Genomic DNA, 26,479 nt, shown 5'->3' with positions numbered 1-26,479 from the left:
GGCCTCCTACCTTTGTTCAGAGGTGAACTTTATCAGTATAGCGGGCTGCCGCATAGAGCCAGCAGGGACCCACCCAGGGGGTCAGGAAAAGCCCCAAGCAGGGCCATGGTTGCACTCTATGTCGCTGTGTGACTGTAGATATGTGGGTGGTGTGATTGCAATTACCGCATCACAAGTTTACAGGCTGTTTAAAGAAACCACATTTGCGGTTCAGAATCTGTAGGAGGTGTGAATGTTAGATGAGTCAAGATTGAAAAGATGGTGGTAAAGATAATTTTCTAACCCTGTGACTCTTATCAGAAGTAAGATTTTCGATCCAATCAATAGAGCTTTTCAGTAAAGTGCCTCCCAACACAACACGCCTTGCTTATCTTGTTATATATACAGCCACCACTGTACAAGTAATGGATTGTCATGATAGCATTTTTTAATCAATAAATCTAATGCTCAGACACGATTATAGATTTTTTTTGTTTGTGTGTGTGTGTGTGTGTGTGTGTGTGTGTGTGTACATACTTGATTTATTTATCAATTTATTTATGTATCACACTTAATTCAGTGGTTACTAAGTTGAATAAATTTGCGTTTTTGGTGTATAGCCAACCTGTAACTGTTGCTCCTTGAACATGTCAGGTCGGGGGGCATTGAGGATGTCGTCAGCGAGCTGAGCTTGACTGTCGATGTTAACTGGCGTGGTGGCTTTGCTGGACAGGAAGCTGTTGTAGATTTCTCTGGCTCGCTGAGACAACTGCAAGCAAGACAGGAGAGAAAGCGATACCGCCTGAAATATATCGCAGCAAACGGGTATCAAATGGGAATAAAACGTAGGCGTCGTGTATGATGTACCTGCTTCTTGTCATTTTCAGGGACGTGGCTGAAGAACTCACATGCCTGCCAGAACAAAATATTCTCCTCGCTGAACTCCTTCTTCAGGAATTCCTGCAGCAAAAAATGTGGATGAAAACATCACTTAACTGGATGCACAATTGGGGTCAGGCCCTTAACTCCACAAGGGAATGATGTCAACCAAACACCACGGTAGTTTCATTCCGATGTTTAATTGCTAATGCTACAAAATTTATATATAACATGGTAAATTTTCACTGCTTACCAGAGAATCGTGACATCCTAAGGGTTACAGATATATCTATCGGGAAGGATTTAAGGGTCATGCAGGGACGTGTTAAACAAAAAAATCTTTCCCACCACACTCGGCAATAGAAATGCCGCCCTCGACTTTCTCATTTATTGTGTACGTGCTGAGGGGGCAGCAACGCGGTTTCTAGTGTCGCAGCAAAGTAGAGGTCGGCTGACGCTCAACGGTATCAAGTTGAATAGAAAAAAAGAGAGCGTTGTCACAGTGACGCCAGCAGGCTCCGAGTTTGGCAGACTCATTTCCATGTGCTTTTATGTCATAGTTGTACTAGGGAAAATGGAGAAAGCTCTAGTAAAGGCAGGGTCTTTGTGTCTCGAGGTTTTGGATACAAAAGCAAATACATCTCGCGACATATAGAAGAAGGCAGAGCGATGGACCGAGCTTTATTTTGCAAAAAAAGGAATAGAGATCTTGCTACAGTTCCCGAGGTGCTGTCTCATTCTACAGCAGGAAAACTTTAGAGTGTTACTTCTTGGCAGGGTATTACAGCAGCACTTCCAAATTTGACAATGCTTGGCCAGGGCGTCGTGGTCGTTGCTTCTGTGTCACGCGCTCCATTCACGTTTGAGCAAGTGCGGAGTAAAACGGCCTTTACGTCAATGCAACGGCACCCGCTCTTTACTTTTTACCTTCCACCGCAATGTGGTCTCCGGGTGATACCTTTAAGACGTTTCACAGGGAACTCACTGCTTGGCTCTCTATGGAAGCTAGCTAGTGCCTGATTGTAGCTCCGGTGGCTCACTTCTAAAGCTGCCAACATCTCCGCACATTCACACACAACAGGGGTGCCCAATGCATTGCTGTTATTGATTGATAAATGTGTCACAAATCTATTACACCAGCTTTCCTTTTCTGAGTGTTGGAGGTCACGGGTGAACTGCACCTGCACTGTCAATGGTACAATTAGTAACAACAAGTTTCTTGAAAGACAAGTTCAAAGGAAACCCTCATCTGGCAAAGTCAAAGTCATGAACTGTGGAGGAAAACAGCTGCAATATGTTACCGAGAAGTAGCGGACTCCCAAGGGGTCCTGTAGCAGCCTCTCGAAGCACACGGCCCAGCTGGCCACTCTCCTCTCGGTGTGGCGGCGGTGGCTCTGCACACTAGGGAGGCTGGCATTGCTGTTCAGACTGTTGTCGCTGCTGCAGCCCTGCAGCTCCACACTGTTCAATTCTACACACACACACACACACACACGCACATACGCACACCGTTGGATTCCCTTCATTAACGATGTGAATTTTCCATTTGATTTTGTTGTTGTTTCTGTAATCGTTAATACTTCATTGAGGAGCAGCTCTTTAACAGAAATTATATTTTGAATGCTAAACTATAATTATTTTCTCTTGTTCAAAAGAAGATACGTCACCACATCGCCAAATGTGTACTTAATGTTAAATTGAGATCAAATTAATAGCACTGTACTCATTCTGCTATGAATTATTATTATTATTACGATTATGACTCAATGGAAAACGGACATCAGTGAATGGGTGTAAACATGGTCATTTTCACAATCCCTTAATAAGGCCCAAAAAGTAATTTACACACAACAGATACACTTGTGGACTCTACATATTGTACATTATTAGGAGGAAAAACTGTTGTGCAATTGTTCCAAGAAGTTAAAAAGACAAAAAGAAAAGGCTGCATGAATTGAACATAGCCTGTACTGCAAAGAAAATGAAAAAAACAAGCAGCACGTTGGGGGATCAGTAGTCAGGTGGCCAAGATAATGAAAAGCTAGTGAATGAACAAGAAGATTCAAATCTGGCTGAAACAGAGCCCGCATGATTTCAGTGTGATTTCTACTAGTTCATATGTTAACCTTTTCGGTCACAGGTTGTTTTACATAATTGTATTTACTCCGTTGTAATTCTCTTCATTCATCACTGTTCAACTCCAAAAAGAACAGTGAATAATTCCTGCTATGACATGGATTTTATTGTTTGAATTGTTTCAGTGATAATGTTCTCCGTCAAGTTCAACAAGATTTGAGGTATGAAGTCAAACAATCGGAAACAATACGGTCACACACAGGACAATAACAAAAAATAATACTAGGACACATAAAGGTGTTACAGAAGCATTCCTGATTTGGATATGTGCCAGTCTGACAACTATTGGCTAATTTATGGCTATAAAACAATCCACAATATAAAAATGGCGCCTTATAAAGGTAATAACATTTTTCTTTGACAGAATTATTCCGGGAGTTATTATTCTTATTATGCTCTAATTTGCAGGGGTTGAACTAAATTAAACTACCGGTTTGTAATGTTTTGGGTACATTATTAAGTCAAGTTAGAGAGAAATAGTAAATGATTTAATGCTATACACATTGTATGAGAGGATAAATAAATGTTAAAAATGTGTTTCCAAGCCAAAATGACTTGGCTAATAGGATGACAGATGTTGTTATGACTGTCACGATCTTATTTTTTCTTTTTGGAATTTAACAAATAGACCAATTTAGTGGTTTGTGTTTATCTGTCCACTATAATTGCATTGAAAAACAGGGGAAAAACATCTTGATTTTTAAAAAATGAAAAAAAAAAAAAAATCCATGAATCAGTGAATCCGTAGGTGGCAAACGGCAAGTATGCAGCGGTTCACTTAACTATTTATGTTCAACATCGTCATCTTCATGTTACCTAGTTGATGAGTGGCGTGACAACTCATTCAAGGAACAATTCCTTCAGTACTGACTCACTCACAACTTTGCGCACTTTTTTGTTGCACAATTACTTCGGTGGAAAATCTTTAATCATCACACCATGGACATTAGCAACTGCTTATTAACAACACACCCAGACACAATTGTTCCAGCGAACCACTTTAAACTCATTTCACCCCCACTCTACTCCAAGTTATTCTACAACAATTATCTGGGTTTTTTTTTTCAGTGTTACAACCTTGGGATACAGTATACAGAAGTTTACTATATGGACATTTCAGTCATTAGACTCAGGTATGCGTGCCCCCTAAAGTTTAATTGGTTTTTTTGGAAGCATTCAATCACGAAACAGGACTCAACTCCATTGGTAGAATGCAAACTTCTGCCAAAATGTATGACCTTCATAGGCAACGAGTAAGGATTGCATCCAAGATCTACGATACATATCTGAAAGAAAAAAAACAATTTGCAGTTTGAAACCTCTCGCCCAGAGTCAGCTGGGATAGGCTCCAAACACGGATGGATACATATAATTCACTTTAACTCAAAATTTGATCAGTGTATAACTAGACCAAATTCTAGTCATTTTCTTTTTTTTTTTTTTTTCATCCACACCAAAGAGTTTGTGAAGGAAGTTTTAAATGTTTTATGACAATCAATGTGTGCATTTTCACCAAAAATGTTTAGAAAGAATTGAAAAATTCTTTCTGATCATAAAACTGCATAAAGGAAATTGCGCACAAATGAACAAATTGCTGGCAAGCGTAATAATTACTCACTACATTAACTTTATTTTTCGTTATGCCATATCTCCTCACCTGGGTAAAGCTGGTAGCAACCAGTGTGGTGCCATCGGTATCGAATCCTAAGCGGTAGCCAAGCACCTCCATCCATACCCACGTTAACAGGGCCCCTCACAGGGTAACCCTGCACTACGTTTAACACACACAAACTGTGACATCGTCACATGGAGGACAAGGTAGAAAAGAATGAAAGGAGGAAAAGACATAATCAGGCTAACAACCCGAGAGACTCAACGCATTCAAGTCTCAGCACGCACACGGCCACATGCACGTATAATTGTACGTGTCCGCCAATAATCTGCTCGGTGGGTAAGTGATACATGCCTACACAGGTCTTGAAATGATAAATAATTCAGAGCGGAGGGAGGAGGAAAGGCAAAACAACAGGACATGTCCACACACACACTCAGATATGTGGGCGTGAGCACACACACATACTGCAGTATTCATGAAGTAGTGAAGAGACAGACATCGCTGTGACTTTTGGAGGCCTCCAGGTACCCAGATGCACACACAGTCTCACGCAATAATAATATCGATACATAGATAAGCCCAATTTTATATTGACCTCTCTCCCACATCAAATAAAGGCAAACATTAACAATACAAATGAGCTACAGAAAAACGGAGAGACAGAGGAGTACAGTCCTCAAGACCAAGATTTTAAATGTTTGAACTGTGGTTTTAAATATGACTGGTTGCCTGGGGTATTTGTAGTACTGCATTTGAACCTGACATAACGCTACAGAGAATAGTACTACAGGCTGTAAAGATACGTGGTACATTTACTCAGAAAACACAAAAAGCATTATGGGGAGTGTCTCTGCTGATCCCAAGAAATATATACCGTTGTGATAGACACTAGGACCATGACAGTCACCAATCAGCCAGGGAGGTCGGGCATGTGCAAACTGTGCATGTTGTTTTCCGTTGTTTGTTGGCCATAAAGTAAGACATTTTGACCCAAGTAAATGCATCTTTCTATCTTGCCACACTGGTGACCCTGGTGTGATGTTCCTAGCAGGAGATGAAGAGGTGGCCTCCTCGGCCATGGTGTCAACAAAACTCTCACAACGTGCCGTTCCTACCGCAAGGCCGCCGGAGTTTTGTGAAAGTGACGCGGTTTCATGGTTTCAGCATGTCAGAGCACTGTTCCACCTCAGAGGAATCACTGCAAATTATTACATGGCATTACGGCCCTGGACCAACAGACAACATGTTGTGCTCTGCAGCTTTTGGGTGCACCTCCAAGTGATGGAAAACACAACGCACTCAAAGGACTTCATACAGTCTCTCTGAATCTGAGAGTGCGGATCCACTCTTTTTTCTGCCCGGAATGGGTGATGGCACAGCGATTTACCTTATGGACAATATCCAGTTGCTTTTGGGCTCGGATGAAGACGGCTTAATTTTCTCGCATATTTTTCTACCCCAGTTATGCAGTTCTGGCTAACTCTGGTTGCTGGACTAATGGCAATTACCAGGCCTGGCTGAGGAAGCAGATAAAGTCCTCCTGGCTACGAGCCAGTTAGCCGTGCAAAGTGTGATGGCAAATTCCCAAAAGGTGGTTTCGGGAGACGTGGAGCAGATGGTGGTGGCTGGTGTGGTCACGAGGAAGCGATGCGAGGGGAACTTTTGTTTCTTCCACCAGTGGTTTGGCACCAAGCCTCGACGGCGTGTTATGACTAAACCTATGAGGCACAGGGAAACTGTAACGCCAGCGTTCAGTAGCATCTGTGGCCGCCAGAGAAGTAAACGAGATGCTCGTCATCTCAGATTAATTGTCTAAGAGGTATTTTCTTGTGGGAGGCAAGTCTCACAACAATTTGTTTCCCTGCACGACCACGGGCAAGGCGGCAGTTGCCTGCAGAGTTCGGCTGAATGCAGCTAACGGCAAGCCCATCAAAGGATTCGGCTCCGGGTTGGTGACTGTGTAGATGACCCAATTTCCAGTGGGACCTTGTTATCAGCTCCATAACTCTTTCCATTATTGGCACAAATTTTCTGTGTTCTAATGGACAACTTGTTGATGTCACTAAACTTCATTTGATTGATCGCTACTTTTACTTGTGCACCTGAGGGACTTGAGCTGTTAGCACACAAATTATTTATCATCAGGTTTTTCCACCACCAGTATGAACAACAGGCTGGAGCATTGCATTCCACTGTAGATCCACCAGTTTTTGTCCATAAACAAAGTCTCAACATGACTAAATTGGAAATTACTAAGGAGGAGTTTGGTACTATGGAGCGCTTTCGTGTTGTGCAGCATTCTAAAAGCCTCTGGGTCTCACCTTTGCACATGGCTCCAATCGCCGATGGCTTCATTAACAGGTTTTCAAACGTCTGGACATGCATGAGCCGATTGTCAACCCACAGGAATGTCGCCTTTTTTTGTTGGAGATTGATTGCTTAGGTCACTGAATTTTGTCACATGGTGTTGTCTCTTAACTTTCCAAAGTGCAAGTGGTGGCAGAATTCCTATCTCATTTAGAGTGCTGCAAAAGTTCTTGGGCAGAGTTGATTTTTATATTCGGTTTCCTTCCTTGTGTGGCCCACATTCTGTAGTCTCTTCATGATGCTTTCAATGGCGAGAAAGCAAATGAACCTCTTGGATGCCTCAGAGGACAGGTGTCAAACTGTTGGGCTGGAGCCCAAATCCGGCCCGTCAGATCATTTTATGTGGCCCATGAGAGTGTGTCTTGACCTTATGTTTCTTAATAAAATACGACAATTGAAAATTCTCTTCACTTTTAATAATACTGAGATAATGCAAGTATTTTTTGTTACCGAACCATTTTTTTAAATGGAATGGATTCATAATATAACTGAATTAATAGTTTGTACCGGCTTCTGATTTCCAAAGTAATTATCCATTTATTTGTGTATATGTAACTTTTTGACACAATCACACATTCTTATGGGTTTGCAGCCATAATTGGCCCTCCGAGCGGAACCATAGCTATGACGTGTCCTGTGACAAAATTGAATTTCAGACCCCTGACTCAGAGGGTCCAAGCTTTTCCTCAGACTAAGTTTGCACTCACAAACGCTCCCCTCTTCGCCCACCCACTTTCCACGGCGCCAGAAGCATTGACTACTGATGCGACATTGCTGTAGGAGTGGTAATTGAACAACAGGTGCAGAGGGTGTGGAATGCCCCTTGCATTTTTCACCAGTAAAATGCGTATTAACAAATGCTAACTTCTTGTTAGACGTGGATCATAAGCAACTTACTTTGCTATGTCGAAAATTACAGACCCTGGTCGACCTGCCAGCAGCACCACTTTGCAACTATTTCTGAGTTTACGACAGACATTCAGCATGTGACTGGGAAGTGTAACATGATGGCAGAACAGTTTTTTAACCTGTGCATTTGTGTGTCCGGTGAAACTTGTGATGGATTTTCTTCCAGGATAGCAGATTACTAGCCCAACGACCCTGACATCCACACTCTCAAGTCGGCAGGTACGGCTCCTAAAATTCAGGAGGTGGTGATGATAGAAGGCGGTTCCACTCTTCTTTGCAACGTATCTACTGATACCCCCACAACCCTCCCCTGCCCTGTGGATCCAGTGAAGTAGTAATGCAGGGGTTTTTGACACGTTTACACTTCGTCTAACACCCTGGCATATGGCCGTTGTTTAAGGTGGTGGGTTCATATTTTGTCTAGCCTGGACTACGCAAGGATGTCAAAGGGTGGGCGGTTATGTGTATGCATGTCAGGGCACCAAAGTCCACTGGCACAGCAAAGGAATCCTTGAACCTTTTCCAATTCGGGACATGAGATTTGTGTTCATGTTTTTATCGGACACTGAAAGCTGCTTGCGTGCTGCGCTTTGTGACTGAGTCGACTGTACACTGTGTGTCATGCTTGAGTTGTGCTAGGTTCCGAAAGAGGATCTTGGCGCTGCTACCGTGGAGGTGGTGCTCGGTCAAACACTGCATTCCTGGTGAAATTTGCCCAAAGAGTTCCCCACTGCAGCCTTTTTCCTTTTTGCCAAGAGGCCCCTTGGTTCCTGTTGTCATTCACCATTGTTTTCCTCGTTCATTTGTGCTGTCTGAGCTTATGTCGGCTCGTTTTGTTTTTGTGCGCTACAACCCCCATGGCTTGACCCGCTTATCCTCATGTGATGAGCCGTTTAGGGTGCTTGAGCGCAGTCCTAAAGGTTTTGTGCTTGATGTGACGTTTCGTAGGATAGGCTTAAGCCTGCTCACGTGGCGGCAGACGAGGTAATGTTACTGGCACAAATTCCCCTCCCATGGTCACCCTCACTAAGCTTTCGTGCACATGCTTTCATGACACAGTATTGAGTGTTTGCTTCCTTCTTCTGTATCACATGGATGCGCTGTCTAGCAGGTTTCACCCACACCTCCGAGGGATGGACATCGTAGTCATTACGGCAGTTTGGTGAAGCATCCTGAGGCCCTTTTCCTTATGAGTCTCCTTCTGGACGTCCGGCTCTCTGGTCTGGTAGCACCATGCTTCTCACTCATCAGGGAGGGATTTGCGGTAATGCGCAAACCATTTGACGCTATGCTGTAATTAGGTTGTTTCTTGCTAGTCAAGGAATAAAGATGTTTTGACCCAAGTCGGTGCATCCTTTTATCCTACCACACTGTACAATATATGACTATGGAATGAATGAACTCCAGTAGGAACAATTTGACAAGACGGTGCACGGAATAAGTAAGTGGAATTGAAACAGCGAACAGCAGGAGAGATGATAATTACAAGTAATCCGATTATTTAAGTGTAAAGTTTGATTTGTAGTTATCTTAATTAATCATTGGTGCTTGTATGTGTCTAACAATGTCTGGAGTTCATAATATTGATCAACAAAAAACGAATGAAGTGGTCGGCTTCGCTCATTCGTCTTGCTACATAAAAATTAAGACTGTTAGAACGAGACAGCTCTTTGAAAGAGTTGGCGACCCGTGTATATAGTTCGCCATTTGCAATCAGGACTCATATTAACCTTATTAACTTGGTTTGGGTCTGTTGCAGTGAGACATCTTTGTGTATTATGCCACTATGCCAGGGATACAAACTAAAATGAGAGATAGCAGCATTTTTTTAATAGTGATAGCAAAACAGTACAAGGGAGTGATGGACAGGCAGAGAAGAAAATGTGACAGTTTCCTCCAGCGAGAAATATCAAGACCCTTGTTTGCCTAGTTCATATCCTACAGTATATTGGGTATTAGTGTGCTTCCACCTTAATGAAAAATTCCACATTTGCTTAAAATAAAAAAAATGAGACCAGGATAAAGTATGTGAAAACCTTTTCCACCATTCATGTGACCTATGTGAAATATTAAGATAACCATTAATCATTGTGGTCCTTTTTTTTTTTCAACAAATCCTGGCATTTGAACACAGGTGTGGAAAGATTTTTTTTTATATTCAGGAGATATTTTGACATGGTTGATGACAGACTGCGCAATCTCAGAGTTTTATCTGTAAAGTCAAAATAAAAAAAGTCCCTGGAATTAGATAAGCTTGTGAATGTCTTTTTCTAGCGACCACAATCATTAAAGACTACGGGTGTCGTAATATACTTCAGATTTCCCCTGTCAGTGGTCGTCACAGCGAGCGACTCGTATGATTTGCAATAGCTGATTAGCACTGAATAAATGTATCATAATTTCAATATGCATAATTTATTAGTTATGAGGCATTAATGATTAAAAGTTTGTGATATTTCAATGGAAAAAGAACATATTGTGTTACTGAACTCACGATATGGCCTGAACAGTAAAGGAGAAAGTTGGGAGTCTTGAACTGTACTCCGTAATCTTAATACCGTAGTTGTGACTGACACACAGATCGTGTATTTGGTCATTTCACTACTCCCTAATATTTAGACAATGTACAATGTACAGCCTCATTCCTCATTCCCTAATTTTATTATCTATTTTATACACAATTACCCCTGGTCTCACCAAGGCCGCCTAAGTGAATATTACTTGGCTCCGTTCCTGGTATATCCTCCATGCTACTTGTGTGAGTGACAAGAGAGCAACCAAAAAACAACATGTCTGCTGAATCCCTTTTGTCTCATTTCTCACCTCCGGCTTTCCCTTTTATCTCCCATCTGCAGTGCCAGTGAGGTGTCAAAGTATTTGCATGCTCCACAATCGATGCCTTTTGTTTATCTAGCCACATGTTGAGCAACTTCAGTGGTGCCGACTATTTAAACACATGCTGACTAACCACGCCTTGAGAGATCTCAATGACAAGTTTGTAGAGATGGTTAGTTTTAGCGATATTGTTTAGTTTTACCGTTAGTGGACCTGGTCCATTCCTGAATACAATTTGGGCTCCTAGTAAGTAACTCATCTCCATAACTTGCAAAGAAATACCCTCAGTGTGTGCTAAGCATGTTGTTAAACAGACAGTAGAACACACAGGGTGAGCACGTGAAACTGCTAAACTGTGTGCTGTTCATATGAATCTTGTGTGAAAGTGTCCAGATTTCTACAGCATCCAAATTGAAATAGCCATGGCCACATCTCCAATACCTCTGCCACTGTATTTATCATTTAGAGGAGCAACAATAGAACAAGAGAGGCCAGCTAACAAGATACCGAGCAAGAGTGTGTCAATTACCATTAAATGGTAGAGAACACATCGACAATAATGACATTTTTGAAGGGAAAAACAGCAACTCACCTCCGTCGGAGACTGCAGTAGACTGTAGAAAAAGACAGAGAGACATGGATTAGGATAACTCCTCATCACAGAAAAGAAGATACACACTCAAGCACATGCGCATACAGTGATGTGAAGGCCAACAGGCATTTGGCCTGAACACACAAACTCGTGACGGCATGAAGGTACACTTTCCACGCGATGAGACACAAACACACACGTCATGATCGACTCAGGTCCTCAGTGGGTGGATTCATCTATGAACTGGATGTGCCTGCTCTGCAAGATCACCTCCCTAGACGGGTGGTGCTTACTCTATCGGTGAGTGTTCAGACTACAGTACTTCACAGAGATGCATGATTTAACACATGCCAAACCAAGATAACCACACCTACAAAAGGGAGACAAAAAAGAAGTGCACTGTAATCCTAATTGCAGTCACAGAAACAAACATAGACAACCAAAGAAAACAGATTTAAATTAAAATGTCCAGGCAGCCATAATATTGGGTACACTAGCTAATCTAATGAGAAAGGTTATACCTTTACTTAAAGAAATAAAGGTGAGTTAAGAAAGACAACAGTTCTCAGTTTTGATTATCACTGTTAAAATTCCTGAACTGACCTTTTATTTTACCTTATTTGTGAATATGCTATAAAAGATGCAGCATATTACACTAATGTGCCCTAAAATCACAAAAAAAACATGCCTTATCCTCATTAGGATTGCAGGTGAGCTGGAGTCTGTCTTTGTTCACTTGGGAGAACATGTGAATACCACAAAAGAAGGCCTGAGTTGGGATTCAAACTCCGAACCTCTCGACCATGAGGCAGATATGCTAAGCGCAATTACACCGTCCTGTCAGTCAAAATAATATCTTGGTATTTCTAACTGCATATTTTCCATATCTTTTCTACAGTGGATCTCATTATATCTACATTTGGTTTCCATAAAATCACGATAACGCAGAACCACACAAATTATACCCAAGATGAGATGAGGAAGAGAAAGGAAGTTTATAAACAACGTTGTCAAGTCACATCATGCCAGAAAAAAGACAAAGAAAGACAAACAGCCAGAAAAGAAATTCATTCATTTTTATTCCTCACTCATGCTTAATAAATGCTTAATAAATGTTGCAATGTGGAGCTGTATTTTCACCCTCATTCCATCACATATAATTTCACTTTGGATAAATGTTCACCTCATAAACCCTCCATATTGACTACAGACTCATCTTGAATCGATTGCTCAAGCCCTGACAAGTAAGATCTCCCACCTACTATCATGTGCGGTTGTTTTTTTGTGATTTTCAATGTGAATCAGGTTGTGTGTGGTGTAAAATTTAGGACAGAAACTGTGATAGTAAAATATAATCCAGCATGGAAATTATCACATGATAAGATCCAAAAGTGATGTTATTTCAAATAAAGTCCCGGTACATGGATTGTTTGGTAAAAAGTAAATACAATAGAATACATCTGTTAAATTTGAACTCACAGTTTTCATTTTACCATGTGCAGTGTAAAGAGAAGAAAAAAATCGCAATAAGTCGATTTTCACTTCCATTTAAGATGATCAAAAGCTAGATGCCAACAATGGTCGACTACTTTGTGAGGAATGAACGTCTTCTGCATAAAGATGATTTTTTTTTGTTTTTCCCCCAGAAAGTCATGACATGTGTTCGGGACACTTACAGTAAGTCTCTGTAGTGCTACTAGGGAGTGACTACATTCTACGTCATCTTAGTGATTCTGGCTTGACAAAATGAAATGAATCTTCCTTAACATCGGTTAGTCACGGAAAACTGTTAACTGGGGTCTGCCCCTTGGGTTCAGCAATGGCCTGTTTCACAGGCCTCCTGACAAGTTCTGGTGGAGTAGTTCTGACACCAAGCAAAAAAAAAAAAATGCCAGGAAGCATCTGAACTATTTCCCTTGACTACTTATGTAAAGAATAGTTGCGGTTACTTCGCTCTAATGATTTACATACCGTAAATGAAGCCTGCCATCTGTGGATTTATGGTAACCTGAGTATATGGGAAAGAACTTGAGGAAAATACTTAAATTCCTTATGAACAAGTAAGGTGTTGGATAAAAACAATAAGACCAGACACTGAAAAAGGTCCTTGTTTGCACGACAACAGAACAATGGGAAATGCAAGTTGTACAACAATCACGTAGCGTAATGTGTAATGGGCTCACATTTTCCATCATGATAAAAAGACTTGTTGGCATATGGTTTTCCTCCGAGATTGTGTTGAAACACCTCCTAATCCAACCAGGGCTACCCCCCTTAGATTCACATCTACTGTAGTTTAGCCAAATCAAGGCTTCAAACTTTGTGGCAACAGTTCAGCAGTGCCTTTCTGTTCCAGTGCAACAAATGTGCCCAAACACGATTGCTTGGCTGACTTTAACATGGACCGATAGTACGCATAGTAATAATAATAAATCCTGCTGCGTTTGCCCATATTGAACAAATCACTTTGCACTGATCTAATGGTAAAGCATCCATTATGCTTGGTGACTTCATGTGCAACTTGTCTGTTTCATCAGTGAAGCTGCGGGCTAACCATCGCCACATGTTGCGCTCGGTGTCATGTCTGGGTTTAGTGATTTATTTTAAATACTGCCTGCAATAGCAGAGCTTTTGATCTGACTTTGTGGTAATTAACTGTTGTGAACGTAACACAAAGGGCAAATGAGTAACCTTACTATCGACACCTGATTGCTTTGCTGATCAGAGCATCTTGCACACAACTCAGTGGCATGCGCTTTATTTCTACTGTGTGTGTTTCATATAGAAGAATCCCATTTTATGTAGGATGTGTTGGTCTTCACCCCCACCCCAACGCTAATGTGATTACTTCCAGACGTTCCCTGCGGTGTGGTGCGTCGGCCCCTTGAGTACAGGCCCCAAAATTCCTCTCTTCCTTTTTTTCTTCCCTCGCTCCCACACAACCGTTTTCATGCCCCCTCCTTTTGTCTCGTCTTTCCCTCAGTTGAGCTGTATTCACAAAAACTAATCAGTATCTGTGCACTTCTCCTTCTGGTCATTCACTTCATTATTCCCTCACTTTTATTATTTTTTTTTTCTACAACCATGACAAAAAGGTCATTGCCTTTCAGCCTTTTTATTGTAACTGCGGTAACTCCCATTACTTTGGATTACACAATATAGCAATATTTTGTGTTCACCTTACTTGTGAATATTTTGATGATTGGCAGAAATAGTAATGCAACAGCAAATGAACAATACACCAGTATTGTGTGGATTAAAACAATTCAGTATGCTCAGAATGAAGGAATAAAAGCCTAATTTTGTTTGCGCTGAATTCTTTTTAAATCATTTACAGTTTCTAAACAGCCAAGTCATGACACTTTTTCATTCCAGACATGCCATTTCTCAGTTGAGTACTGTGCACACAGTACCATCATTGTGTCACTGGTACCCAAAGGGAAAATCTTTTCCACGACACTATACCTAATTGGTTTGCCAGAGTTTTACTACCTCCACCCCCCCCCCCCACCCCATGGTTGACTCTCCACTACAAAAGACGACGTTTACGGTAGCACAGATGCATGAGAGAAGTTAGAATATGTTATATATGTTATATAGTGCATCTTTAAAGTACATCGAAATTAGTTGAGTGGATCTCAAGGACCATGATGGACTAATCTGGGGTTGCGACGGCGATGGCAGCAAGGCTCCTCTTCTTATTGCAAACCATCTGTGAGCATCTTTACCTGCATATTCCACTTTTAGCTCACCAGGTAGTCCTGCGGTTTTTGTTGTGTGTATCTGTGGATGCAGGGAGTGGTTGGGTACCTTGGGTGTTACTCTCAATCAGAGGTGGGTAGGAAGGCGTTACATTTACTCAAGTATTTGTTAGTTTTAATGCATACTTTGATATATATGCAACTTTCTACTTCTTTTGTATCATCCATTGGACACGTGATCTATTTTCAGACTTCTCCTTCGACTTTTGCATAGGTGCTGTTGTGCCACTCCAACTACTATCGTTTGAATTCAGTTGACCAATCAAATGGCATAAGGCAGCCACATGACCCCGCACAGAGTCTTTGTGGGCCAATCAAAGTGACTCATATTGGGGGGAAAATATGCTGCGCGACTTGTGGTGAAATTACAGATTCGGAAATATATTAGCTTTGCCATACAACGTCGACTTAAATTGTGTCCTCCACCCAAACTAGTTTATTTTACACACACTAGCGGTAAATTGCAGATGATTTTGTTGCATTGGCTGTGCAACATTAGCTGTACTTTGTGGTCATAAGTAACTGTAAAACATGCTTCTTGAGGGTGGGTTGTCTTATCTCTCACTCGCACTCACTCACGCACACACGCACACACACACACACACACACACACTTACACACTATCAATACTGTAGTCTGGACTTTAAACAGCGTCTTCATTCAGTTGTTTCAGCGAATTAAAGCAAAAACAAAAATGTTTCTTTGACGCCATGTATGTGTTTTAGAGCACTTAAAAAAGAATGGTGGCCACCCAGCAGGTGTGTGTGGACTCCAATTGAACATGAGTTTCAATGTGATCTGTTACTCCTGAACACAGCCACATGCCAGTTACTGAACAAGAGGGAGTGCACACATCTGCAGCCAGATTGATTTGATTATTATGATGATTATTGTTTTATTGATTTAACCAGGTAAAGAACCAGCTGAGACAAAGCCTCTCTTTTGCAATGGTGACCTGAACAAGATTTTTTCAGTTTTTACATCGCCTCTCAAAAAGATTACAATAATAATAATAATAATAATAATAATGGGCTCCAACACCCCCGCGACTCTTGTGAGGATAAGCGGCTCAGAAAATGGATGGATGGATGGACAATAATAATAAATTCAGTTATGTAAAGTCTATCACAATAGTGGTGGAACAAGTTTTATAATGATTTATCTTGGTTTAAACCTTTTTATGTCACAAAAACCTGGCATTTGAGCAGGGGGGGGGGGGGGGTTAAATCTCCTGCAGCCTTGTTCCTTTTTTTAAATCTGCCTGGTGAGCCTGCAGTGTTGTGCTGTTTAACAAGTGTAAACAATATACTGTAGCATAAAAGCATTTCTTGGAGTTGAATTTGTCTTAATTTGTGAGCTGACAAAGATTTAATTCATCATTTGTTATACTAAAATATTTTATATATATATCTTATATTGTAACAGATTAAGTTATATAAATCAACAGGAATGTAAATTTGCACATTCATATTTTATAGACATTTTTATTTTATTTGCTGATTTAGGTTACTCTTGATTTATGCTACAATAGTTTTTTTTCACCGAGTACTATTTTACTCTTAATCAATTATTTGGAGAACTACGTTTTACATTTACCTGAATCCTATTCTTGTCAAGTAGCAGAACTCCTACTTTTGTACAAAATTTTGTCTCCTCTACCTACCTCTGCTCTCAAGTGATAAATTTGCCGCGAGTCGGGTGAAAGGGGGGCTTACATCATCAGTTATGAAGCCAGGATGTTGGGTTAAACACTCAGCACAATTTATGGCCATCCGCTCCAACTGTTTTCATAAAATTTTTACATGAACAGCTATAAAACCTTCTTTAAACAAACGGAATCGTACAAGACATTCGCTGTGTGCGCATGAGCTTCCAGTTGGGAGAATGAGTCCTCGAAAAACAATGGGTCTGTTTTAGAGGATGAGGCACAAAGAGAGTCGTGAGACTCGACTTGGCGAATAAAACTTGTCTATCTGTGAGGGAAACTATGAGGGATCGCATGTGCTCTCAACAAAACACAAAGACAACACTGTTTGTACCAAAGCAAACTACTTTGGTAAGGAATGAGATTCGCGTGCATGTGTTAGAAGAGCTCAGCGATTCCATAGAAGATTTCAACTTGGAGGAACCCCGGTTCGTTCAAGTAATCTTAAAAGGTGCCGAAAAAGAGCCCAAAGATATCAAACTCAATAACTGACAATCTAATTTTGGAAAACGCTAAAGTGCCACACTGAGCACACACACAAACACACTTGCAGTTGAAAAGGAAGCTGTTGCACCCACAGTTTGAAAGTGTGCGTGCCTGAGTGTTTACTTTTGAATATCAGGTGAATAGTAGCGGCCATTGAGAGGACCTGAGACCTCCTGCCAGGTCTTACAACTGCTTCGTTTGAAAGTTGGAGAGGCAAGATGGAAACGGGCCTATTGGCTTATAATGACCTAAAAGGGACTCACTGGTGACTCCTCACATGTGAGCATAAACCAGTCTGATCCTGGGATAGAGTTGCACAAATCACAAACGTAACAAATGTTAAATATAAATCACTAAATATATTTGTTAGTGGAATTCTGGGCAAGATGGAATGTCTGTGCAATTTGAAATCAATATCTGCACTCTAACAAAAGGAATGCGGTTGCTGTTTGTTTTGCAAGAATTGAGTCACATATCGCTTGTGACTCAGATGGCTGAGGGAGTGATAAATGTTTATTTTACTTGGCGACTTGCCTTGAGCTCGTACCTGTCACAAATAACTGAGCAAAATACAATGGAATCTAATAGTAAATCTTTTTGAATTAAGTACAAATGGAGGCAACAGCAAATGAAATAACTGCAGAAGAACTCAAGGAGTAGACGCAATTGGCGGATCGTTCAAATGTTTTCTGCACTGCACGCAGACTGACACGCACGTACAACTTGGGCGCGTGTGTATAAATTTTACATTATGACTAATAGTGGCCAGAAATTAATTATGCCTTCGTGTCCATTTTCCTGATTTTTGGCAATATTTCCACCTTGGACTACTTCTCCTGCTGAAGTAAACACACATCTGGCTTTTGAGAGCAAGAGAAACAGCCTAGAGCTTGTTATTCCTCAGTGTCACTTTACCTAGCCCTCTCCCCCCATTCACCTTGTTTTCCTTTTGACATTCTCTGGGGCAGAAATCCTCTTCTTTCACTGTTTTCTATCTAGAACTCCTACCCTTGCGGTTTTCCTCTATCATGTCGCATGGACATTACTTGTTCTGTAACGTAGGAGTTAATGTGACAAAAGCACAAAACCACAATGGGCCTGATTTACTCATATCCCAACTAGTGGGCGCTAAATTGTGTGTCGATGCTAACCTGTTCACAACAAGTGAGAAAGTGGGGGAAAATGATGTGCTTAAAAGAGGGTTTGGGGCCAAACTATTTATTGAAATAGACAAAGTGTCTCAAACATTTGATTCTCAACTGGTGGGTCGGGACATAAAAGTGAGTTAAGGACCCATTTTGACTGGGTCATGGACAGCTAGTAGAAAAAACTCATATGTATTCCAATTTTTTTTCACTACAGCACAGAGCCGTACCAATGAACATGAGCAACAGGATATGTTATTGACGTGACATCTAGCCTAGTCACTAGTTTACTCCATAAACAAATACAGTCTGCTTGAGCCTCTGGCTAGCGGGCATCATGGCTTGCAGTATGCTTTTGGCGGGATGTCAAACTCATTTGAAATGGCATTCAAAATCATAACATACTGTACATGTACATCTAAACAATGAAGTGTTTTATAGCTCTTACCTTCTGTAAAAGACGGTTGCAACTTTGCAATAAAATGGAAAATGCATCTCTCAGGTTGACAACTGTTGAGAACCACTGGTATAACACGGACACAAATTCTTAAGTACCTGACATCACTCGCTAGGGCAACCCAGCAACGGGGTGACTGGAGACAAATGACTTGACTCAAGTCGACTCGAGATGCCACTTTTATGACTATGACGTAACCACCTACATGAAAACAACAATGCACGGACCACCAAAGATACCAACAATGTCCACGAACTTCAACAAAACTCACAAGATAGGTAAGCTAATTTAAGGGTTTCGTAGATGACGGGACGATTAAAAATAAAAATGGCATCTGGTTGGACGGGATTTTTTCACTACAGCTCAGTAACGTAACTAAGGAAGGGACCATTTATGATACTTGTCCGAATGTTTAGTTTGGGTTCATGGTCACTCAAAAGTCTATCTTTTTTTTTTCCTCTCGCTCTGTCTGTCATACACTCTCGAGCAGGAAGTAGTGCCTAAAATATAATGTCAATCATCTTGTTACTAGTATTGAGGTGAAAAAGAACAAAATTGCGGAGACATTTGCGGTCATGAAGAAAGAGATGCAAGATGGCAGTTACCTTACAGGTCTGCTGAACTGAATCACTTTGCATTACGATGATGGTGATAAAGATGTCATTGACAAAAGTACCTTCCACTGTCACTAAGTACAGTACAAATTGTGAGTAGCTATGCGTGAATATATTTTTCATACTGCTGAACGTGTTTACTCAAGTGTCAGCATTGAAATGTCATCTGTTGTGGCCGCTCTGTGACAAAGCCTGTTTAAAATCAATATCGCAAATACGAAACATAAACTTTAATCTAATGACAAACGTCAAGTGTACATCATGCTTTGAAATAAATAAAACCTGACTGCGTGATTTCATTCAAGTGGAGGACACAGGAGGAATGTAGAGTTTGTCTGTTACTTTTCTGGCAACATTTTTTAATGTCACGTATTATTCCCTTAATTATGAATCTCTTTCATACTCTGTTAGCCCATTAGGTAAACGTGTAACTATATTTGGCTTTTGTTTAATGGTGTTCTCTTAAGACAATTGGAGTTACAAGGCTGTCATCACAAAGTAGTTTCCATTGTTTGTTCAAAAATAAAGTTGTTGAATTGAGTTTGAAATGGAACTTTAAAACAGTTCAGTGCAATTAATTCTGTGCAATTAATTTAATCATAATCTTAGTTGTTGTTCATTTAACTTTTACTCTATTTGATGTAAATCCTTTTTTTAAAGGTTACGACTTATACGGCAAAAAGAATTGTGCTTTTTTTTTAAACACTCCTAATATATGCTGCCACTGAAACAAGATTGTAGGACTTGACTCGACTTGCTTGAAATTGAGTGGCAACATGACTGGACTCGCTTATTCCCCACAGCAATTTGGGACTTCCTTGTGATGTGCACATAGATGACTTACTCCCACCTCTGCTTAAAACTAAACCTACAATACTACGGATGTTGTGACTTTTGGCTTGTCCTAACATACAGTAATTAGACTTCATAAAACCAGTATATTTCATAGACTCACCTTCTTTTACTGTATTTTTATATAATGCAGTCCTATCCTAGACCTAGAATCAGACCTATTGTCATTAAAACATGAGACAAAAGCTGGTGTTTCTGGGAATTTGGAACAGATAATGGCATTTCAATTTACTTTAATTGGAAATATTGATTTGTATACAAGTAAATTAAATTGGGAGCTGGTCAGACTCAAGGTACCACTGTATATAATAATTTATGCACATATATCATGTGCTTTTTGCCAGATATTTCCCAGTTCCATCATCACTATGCAACTTCAACTTAAAACAAGAGGAAATATGCCGCCGGTTTTGTGTTTTTTTCTGATTGTGGAAGATTATCAGTTTAATGCAGTATGCGTGGAGAGAGACAGAGAGCAGGAGAGAGCGGGTGCACTACTCACTGTACTGAAGTTCCAGACCCGCTTAAAGGAGAGCCTCTTCCTCAGGCTCATCCTGCTGATCACTGACTACTTCATCTACCATACATGTTGCTCACAAACACACACAACCCACTCACACACATGCACTCGGACACCCACTGAGGTTCTTCTGGAGCTGTTTAGAACAGGAAACAAATGCAGTCGTCTAACAAAGATGAAACCAAGGTTTTGGATCACAATCATGGGAACACGTACACACACACACACACACAAGATTATAAGCGGAAAGCGCAAGTACATCAACGCATTGCTAACACACTAGTTTTCTCTTATTGCGTCCCAAAACTTCCACACTCTCACACACGCTTAACCGACACGCTGACCATGAAGTTCCATTCTCTCGCAGCCTCAAACACACACACACACACACAACGGCTTGTTTCCATAGAGACACGCCCCCATCACGCAGCGTGAGCTGAGGAAGGGGAGTGAACAAATGGTAGTCTGCCAATCACATTCCAGAACGGCCCTCCGCTCTCAGCGTCTTCCTCCGACCTCCCACAGCCTCATTTTGAGTTCAACATTTTCTTCCAATCCCAAACAAAAAATTTATTTACTTTTATTTGAAATTGAAGTTTAACCTTAAAGTAACTCAAGGACTTTTAGAGCACGGGTGTCATCCTAAACTCCGCACATTAAGTACCCCGGATCATATCTGTGCTTCAGCATTATGGTAAATATGGTTTTACTTATATCGTGCTTTTTGTACTGCAACATACTCAAAGTCGCCACCCCCTCATTCATCTAGTTATCATACAGCATCTCAGGTCAGTCGCTTGCTCATGACACTTCAACATGGTCACAAGGGCTGAGCAGACAACCACTTTCAACCTCTTGAACCATGTCGCCCCCACCTGATCTTTCTAGTCAAGGCCATTGCAATGCTGCTAAACTGCCGCAGAATTGCAACACATGCATGCAGTTTTTCTTCAAAATGGCCCATCTTGAACGCTTATTAAATTTTCATTTCTGGAAAAAAAAAAATTAAATCTCTGAGACCCACCCAGAATGTCAACCCACTTGGGAACCACACGACATTCACACATACACGCACCACTCACTTTCACGCACTCATAGAAACAAAGACTGCAATTCAATATGTGCATGCAGCCTACAAGCGTACACCTCACTCCCCTAATTTCCTGTCATGGGTTTTTGGGTGTTGAGTGGGGGTAGAAAGTGAATGAGTACATCCACCCATCCATCCATTTTCCAACAATCCATTTTCTTCATCCCATATATTTCTGTAGCTTATCCTCACTCGGATCGCGGGCATCAAGTTGAGTGTGTGTGTGTGTGTGTGTGTGTGTCTGTATATATATATATATATATATATATATATATATATATATGACACATGCGCACACACACACACACAAAAGCATACAAAACGCAATGCCCACGATGTTCTGTTATTCTCCCATGGTTAGCTTTTCACTTCCCAGCCCAGAATGCTTCAGTATGCTATTGATGAAGTTAGCCTTCCACATCTCTGTATCATAGCAACATCAGGGATGGCTCCAGCACACAGCACACAGCACCCACCACTGCCACCACTTCACGCTCACAGATTAAAAGAAGCTGAATTGCCACAGTCTTTAATGACATGGCCTTCTAACGATTTGCACAATGCCTGCACCCACCCGCCTCCCACCCACAGTAATGGCATGCCCACACACGGGGTATGACACGGTCAAAACTGGTTAAATTCACATTTTGTACAGCAGGGAAGAGAAAAAAGGGAGCGTTCCTGTACAAAAAGTCACACAATCTAATGAGTGTGTACAACTTTTGTCAGAAAATCATCAGGTTGAAAAGGAGTGACTGGACCCGGACGAAAAAGGCAGTTACTATACTCAAAAGACACAGATAAATAATAGCAGTTGTAAAATTATCTCTACAAATAAAAAAAAGGACACAAATGCATTACTTGATACGGATATCAGATTTAAATATGTGGATGAATTTCTGGAAGACCTGAGTAAAATCTCTTGCCTAATGGGGCAAAAGGCTCGGTGTTAAAATATTCCCAAACTAGAATAGTAGCATTCATTGTATATGAATATTTTTTTTAAAAATCAATCTTGCTGATCCATTTTGGAACCAGACTAAAGTATCCCCCTTGACAGATGTATTCACCTACACCCACAACTATATATATATATATATTTCTTTTCGCTTACTTGCACTCAAGTTCATAAGAAAAAACTAAACTTAATACTGCCCTCTGCTGTAAAAATTGAAACATAGTACAGAATACAGCCAGACAGAAAGCAAACTTTGAGTGTTAAAATATCACTTGGATATAAAGTATATCCTTACCAGTCATCCTAAAGAGCAAATCAGTGGTGATGGAGGAGGGCCAGTAGCATAACATACAAACCTGAGTCCGAGTTTTCACTTCATTTCAGATTTCATCCCGCTGTAACGCAGTTGTTTCTGACAAAGCCGCCTTTCCAACGATCAAATTTACGAAATGTAGTTCTACTTGGCATTACATTTTGTACGTCTACGCATGCATTTCAATTTAATTCACTCCGTATGTTGGCCAAAAGCTTGTCCATCAGTCACACGAACAGTGTAATGGCATAAAGTAAAAGTTTGAATATTTTCTCCTGTTGCTCAGAAAAAAATTCAACACACACTGCAGCAGCTGAATATTCACATGGCAATGCTGGATTGTGCTGTTGAGGTGAACAGCAGCCATATGGCACTTGTTCATGAAAAAAAAGAGGCACATGTCTTCATCTTAAGGTGGGGCTTCCGTCTGATGTTGTGCCTGCCATCCTGAGGTGTTTCATGTACAGGATCAGTGTTGACTCATCATCTGATTTGCCTCGCCTACAAATACTTTGGTCCCAGGGGAAATCACGAGGAATGCACAAACAAGTGATGTGTGTGCGGGTCACTTATCTTTGGGCATTACATTGTGTGATTGTTCCTTTTTTTTTTTTTTTTTTTTTTTTGGTAGGGCATGAATGGGCGTTTTATGTCAGTGTGTATTGATGGAACGAGGGTTGGGAGGGCAGGGACGGAGGGGGGGGGGTCTGTTGCATAAACACATTGAGTCAGATGAACTGCAAATTACTGTTTTGTCACTGGCGTGTTTCAGGAAATTAAAATAGAATCAGTGCTGCTTTCCACGCTCGAGCCAAGAATGACTAACTTGCACCTTTATTCCTGATGTTATTTTTTTATATCACATAATATGCATAATACAGCGGTGTTCTTGCTTCTTGCTTTTAATAGACTAAAGCAAGAAATCAACAGGTTTCCCTTAGATGATACGTGATTGGCGTGCACTGGTCACATGACCCGTCATTCCAGAGCTGGGCAGTGCAGCAGAAGTTTCCGTACAATTGTTGCATTTTAGCTTCAATAAACATGGATTAAATCATGAGATAAAAACTGACAGCTGTAGGTTACACTTGCTAAAACCAGAACGAAATTGAATGGTGTTGTTACAGTTCATCAGACAAGGGTGCATATCAATGAGTGCGACTGATGAAATGGACTCACACACACACACATACACACACACACACACACACAATTACTCACTGTTTGAGCAGTTGTTTCTGAGTCCCCACTCAAAGTTTGCTGCTCCATGAAGAAAGACACGAGTAATTCCCAACACTACATGTGAAAGCTCCCCAAGGTGCACACTGAATGATGAATAGTTGAGTGTGTGTGTGCGTGTGTGTGTGTGTGCGGACTGTAAAGCTTGAAGCCGTCTACGAGTCCAAAGCGCTCCAGAACGTCGCTGTTGCTAGATTCCCCTTCCAACTCTCTCATCTCCCCTCCTCCTCTTCCTCCTCACTCTATCGTCTCCGTCGCCCTGCCTCTCCGCTCTCACCCTCCTTTTTCTCTGCATCGCCACCCACCCTTGTGTGATTTCTATTCCACCTACACTGTTGTGGTGTGAGAGGCATGCACATACACACTAATCAGATGCAGAATGCAAGGCATCGCTGACGAGGGAGACCCCCGCCTTGACAGAACCCTCCCCGCTCCCCATCACTGCCATAACCCCCCTTCACATGTAGGCTGAGCTCTGAGTGAATGCCTTAGCCTCAGTGCCCTCGTCTGTCATCTCATTAGTATGCCCCATGCACAAGTGACATTCATGACAGAGGGAGGCAAGAGAAGAAGGACTTGATGGACTGAGTTTGATCCTTCCTGGAAGCCCAAAAGATGACAGCACGGACAGAAGGGCAGACGAACACAAGAAGCAATGGTGATGTAAAGAGCACAACTCACGAAACTGTTCGTATTATCACACTGTGCAGAAGACTTCAGAAGTAGGTGCATTCCACAACATGCCTTGACACACCGTAGTAATGCACACACTCACAGCCCCACTTGCAATCCTGCCCTTGCCCTACATGCCCTAGGAAAGGCCCTGAGATTGGGGGGGGGGGGATAAGTGCAGCACTCGAAGCCAAAGGAATTTTTTTTAGAGAAAACCATCAATCAGTCACATCACCAACACTAAAGTTTTTTCCACAATTAACAAAAGCAAAACACAAAGTTTGTGATGAAGCTTTGAAAAGTACAGTAGTGTTCAAAATATTAGCTGTCCAATATGTCTAACCAGATGAATCCACATTTTCAGTACATTTTTTTATTGCTACATGTCAAACAAATTACCAGTAGCTGGTGTAGATTCTCAGAGAGCCAACAAGAACCAGCATTCATGATATACACACACTTAAGGTTGTGCAATTGGGCAATTTGTTAAAAGGGGTGTGGCAGAAAAGACAAAATAACAATAAAAATAGATTGCAGAATAACCAGAATGGCAAAGGCTGAGCCAATGATCAGTTCTAGGATGATCAAAGACTGTCTGGAGTTACCTGTAAGTACTGTGACAGTGAGAATACGTCCGCCTGAAGCTAATCTATTTCAGAAGAATCGCCAGCAAAGTCCCTCTGTTAAAAAAAGCCATGTGGAGAAGAGGCTAAACAATTTGACAAAAAACACATTAACTGGCCAAAGGGGAAATGGAGGAACATTTTGTGGACTGATGAGAGTAAAATTATAGTTTTTGGACGACTCCCAAACTCTGAATTCAAACCACAGTACACCGTGAAGATAGTGAAGCATGGTGGTGCAAGCATTATGATATGGGCATGTTTCTCCTACTATGATGTTGGGGGGGCTATTTATCGCATACCAGGGATCATGGATCGATTTGCATATGTCAAAAAAGTCATGTTGCATTAAGTTGAATAGGACTTGCCCTTAAAATCGGTGTTTAAACAAGACAATAACCCCAAACGTACAAGTTAACTTGCAAAGTCTCGGTTCCAAAGCAAAAAAGTAAATGTCATGTAGTGGCCAGCCCCATCCCCGGACCTTAAAGGTCAAGTGTCATCCCAATAAACATTCTAAAATAGATATTGTAATGAAAAATACATATAACATTATTCACTTCAATGTCAATACGAAAAAATAAATCTGAGCAGAGAGCGCGTCATCCATGCGCAAAGTTGCGGAAGTGTCATTCGACGACATCCAAGTGGGCGCCATATTGGCTGCATCTCCTGTCCGTGACGTCACCCCGGACATTCGCCATTGAAAACACACTGTCACCCCTACTGTGG

At 41.2% G+C, this 26,479-nt stretch overlaps 1 protein-coding gene across 7 annotated transcripts in view; it reads right to left on the bottom strand.

The window, feature by feature from the left end:
- The window catches only part of rgs12b (regulator of G protein signaling 12b), a 66,794-nt gene that overhangs the window by 12,915 nt on the left and 27,400 nt on the right, over window positions 1-26,479 (bottom strand). For all 7 annotated transcript variants that reach the window (XM_061830043.1, XM_061830045.1, XM_061830041.1 and 4 more), the window contains 4 exons: window positions 11,313-11,334; window positions 2,160-2,329; window positions 847-939; window positions 605-748 (listed from right to left, as the gene is read on the bottom strand). In XM_061830043.1, the coding sequence (XP_061686027.1) occupies window positions 605-748; window positions 847-939; window positions 2,160-2,329; window positions 11,313-11,334 (429 nt within the window). The remainder of the gene's footprint in view (window positions 1-604; window positions 749-846; window positions 940-2,159; window positions 2,330-11,312; window positions 11,335-26,479) is intronic.

Source organism: Syngnathoides biaculeatus, chromosome 9 (genome assembly GCF_019802595.1).
Source record: "Syngnathoides biaculeatus isolate LvHL_M chromosome 9, ASM1980259v1, whole genome shotgun sequence".
In the NCBI taxonomy this organism is placed as follows: Eukaryota; Metazoa; Chordata; class Actinopteri; order Syngnathiformes; family Syngnathidae; genus Syngnathoides; species Syngnathoides biaculeatus.
The sequence above is the reverse complement of the archived record's forward strand: the minus strand, read 5'-3'. Positions and strand labels throughout refer to the sequence as shown.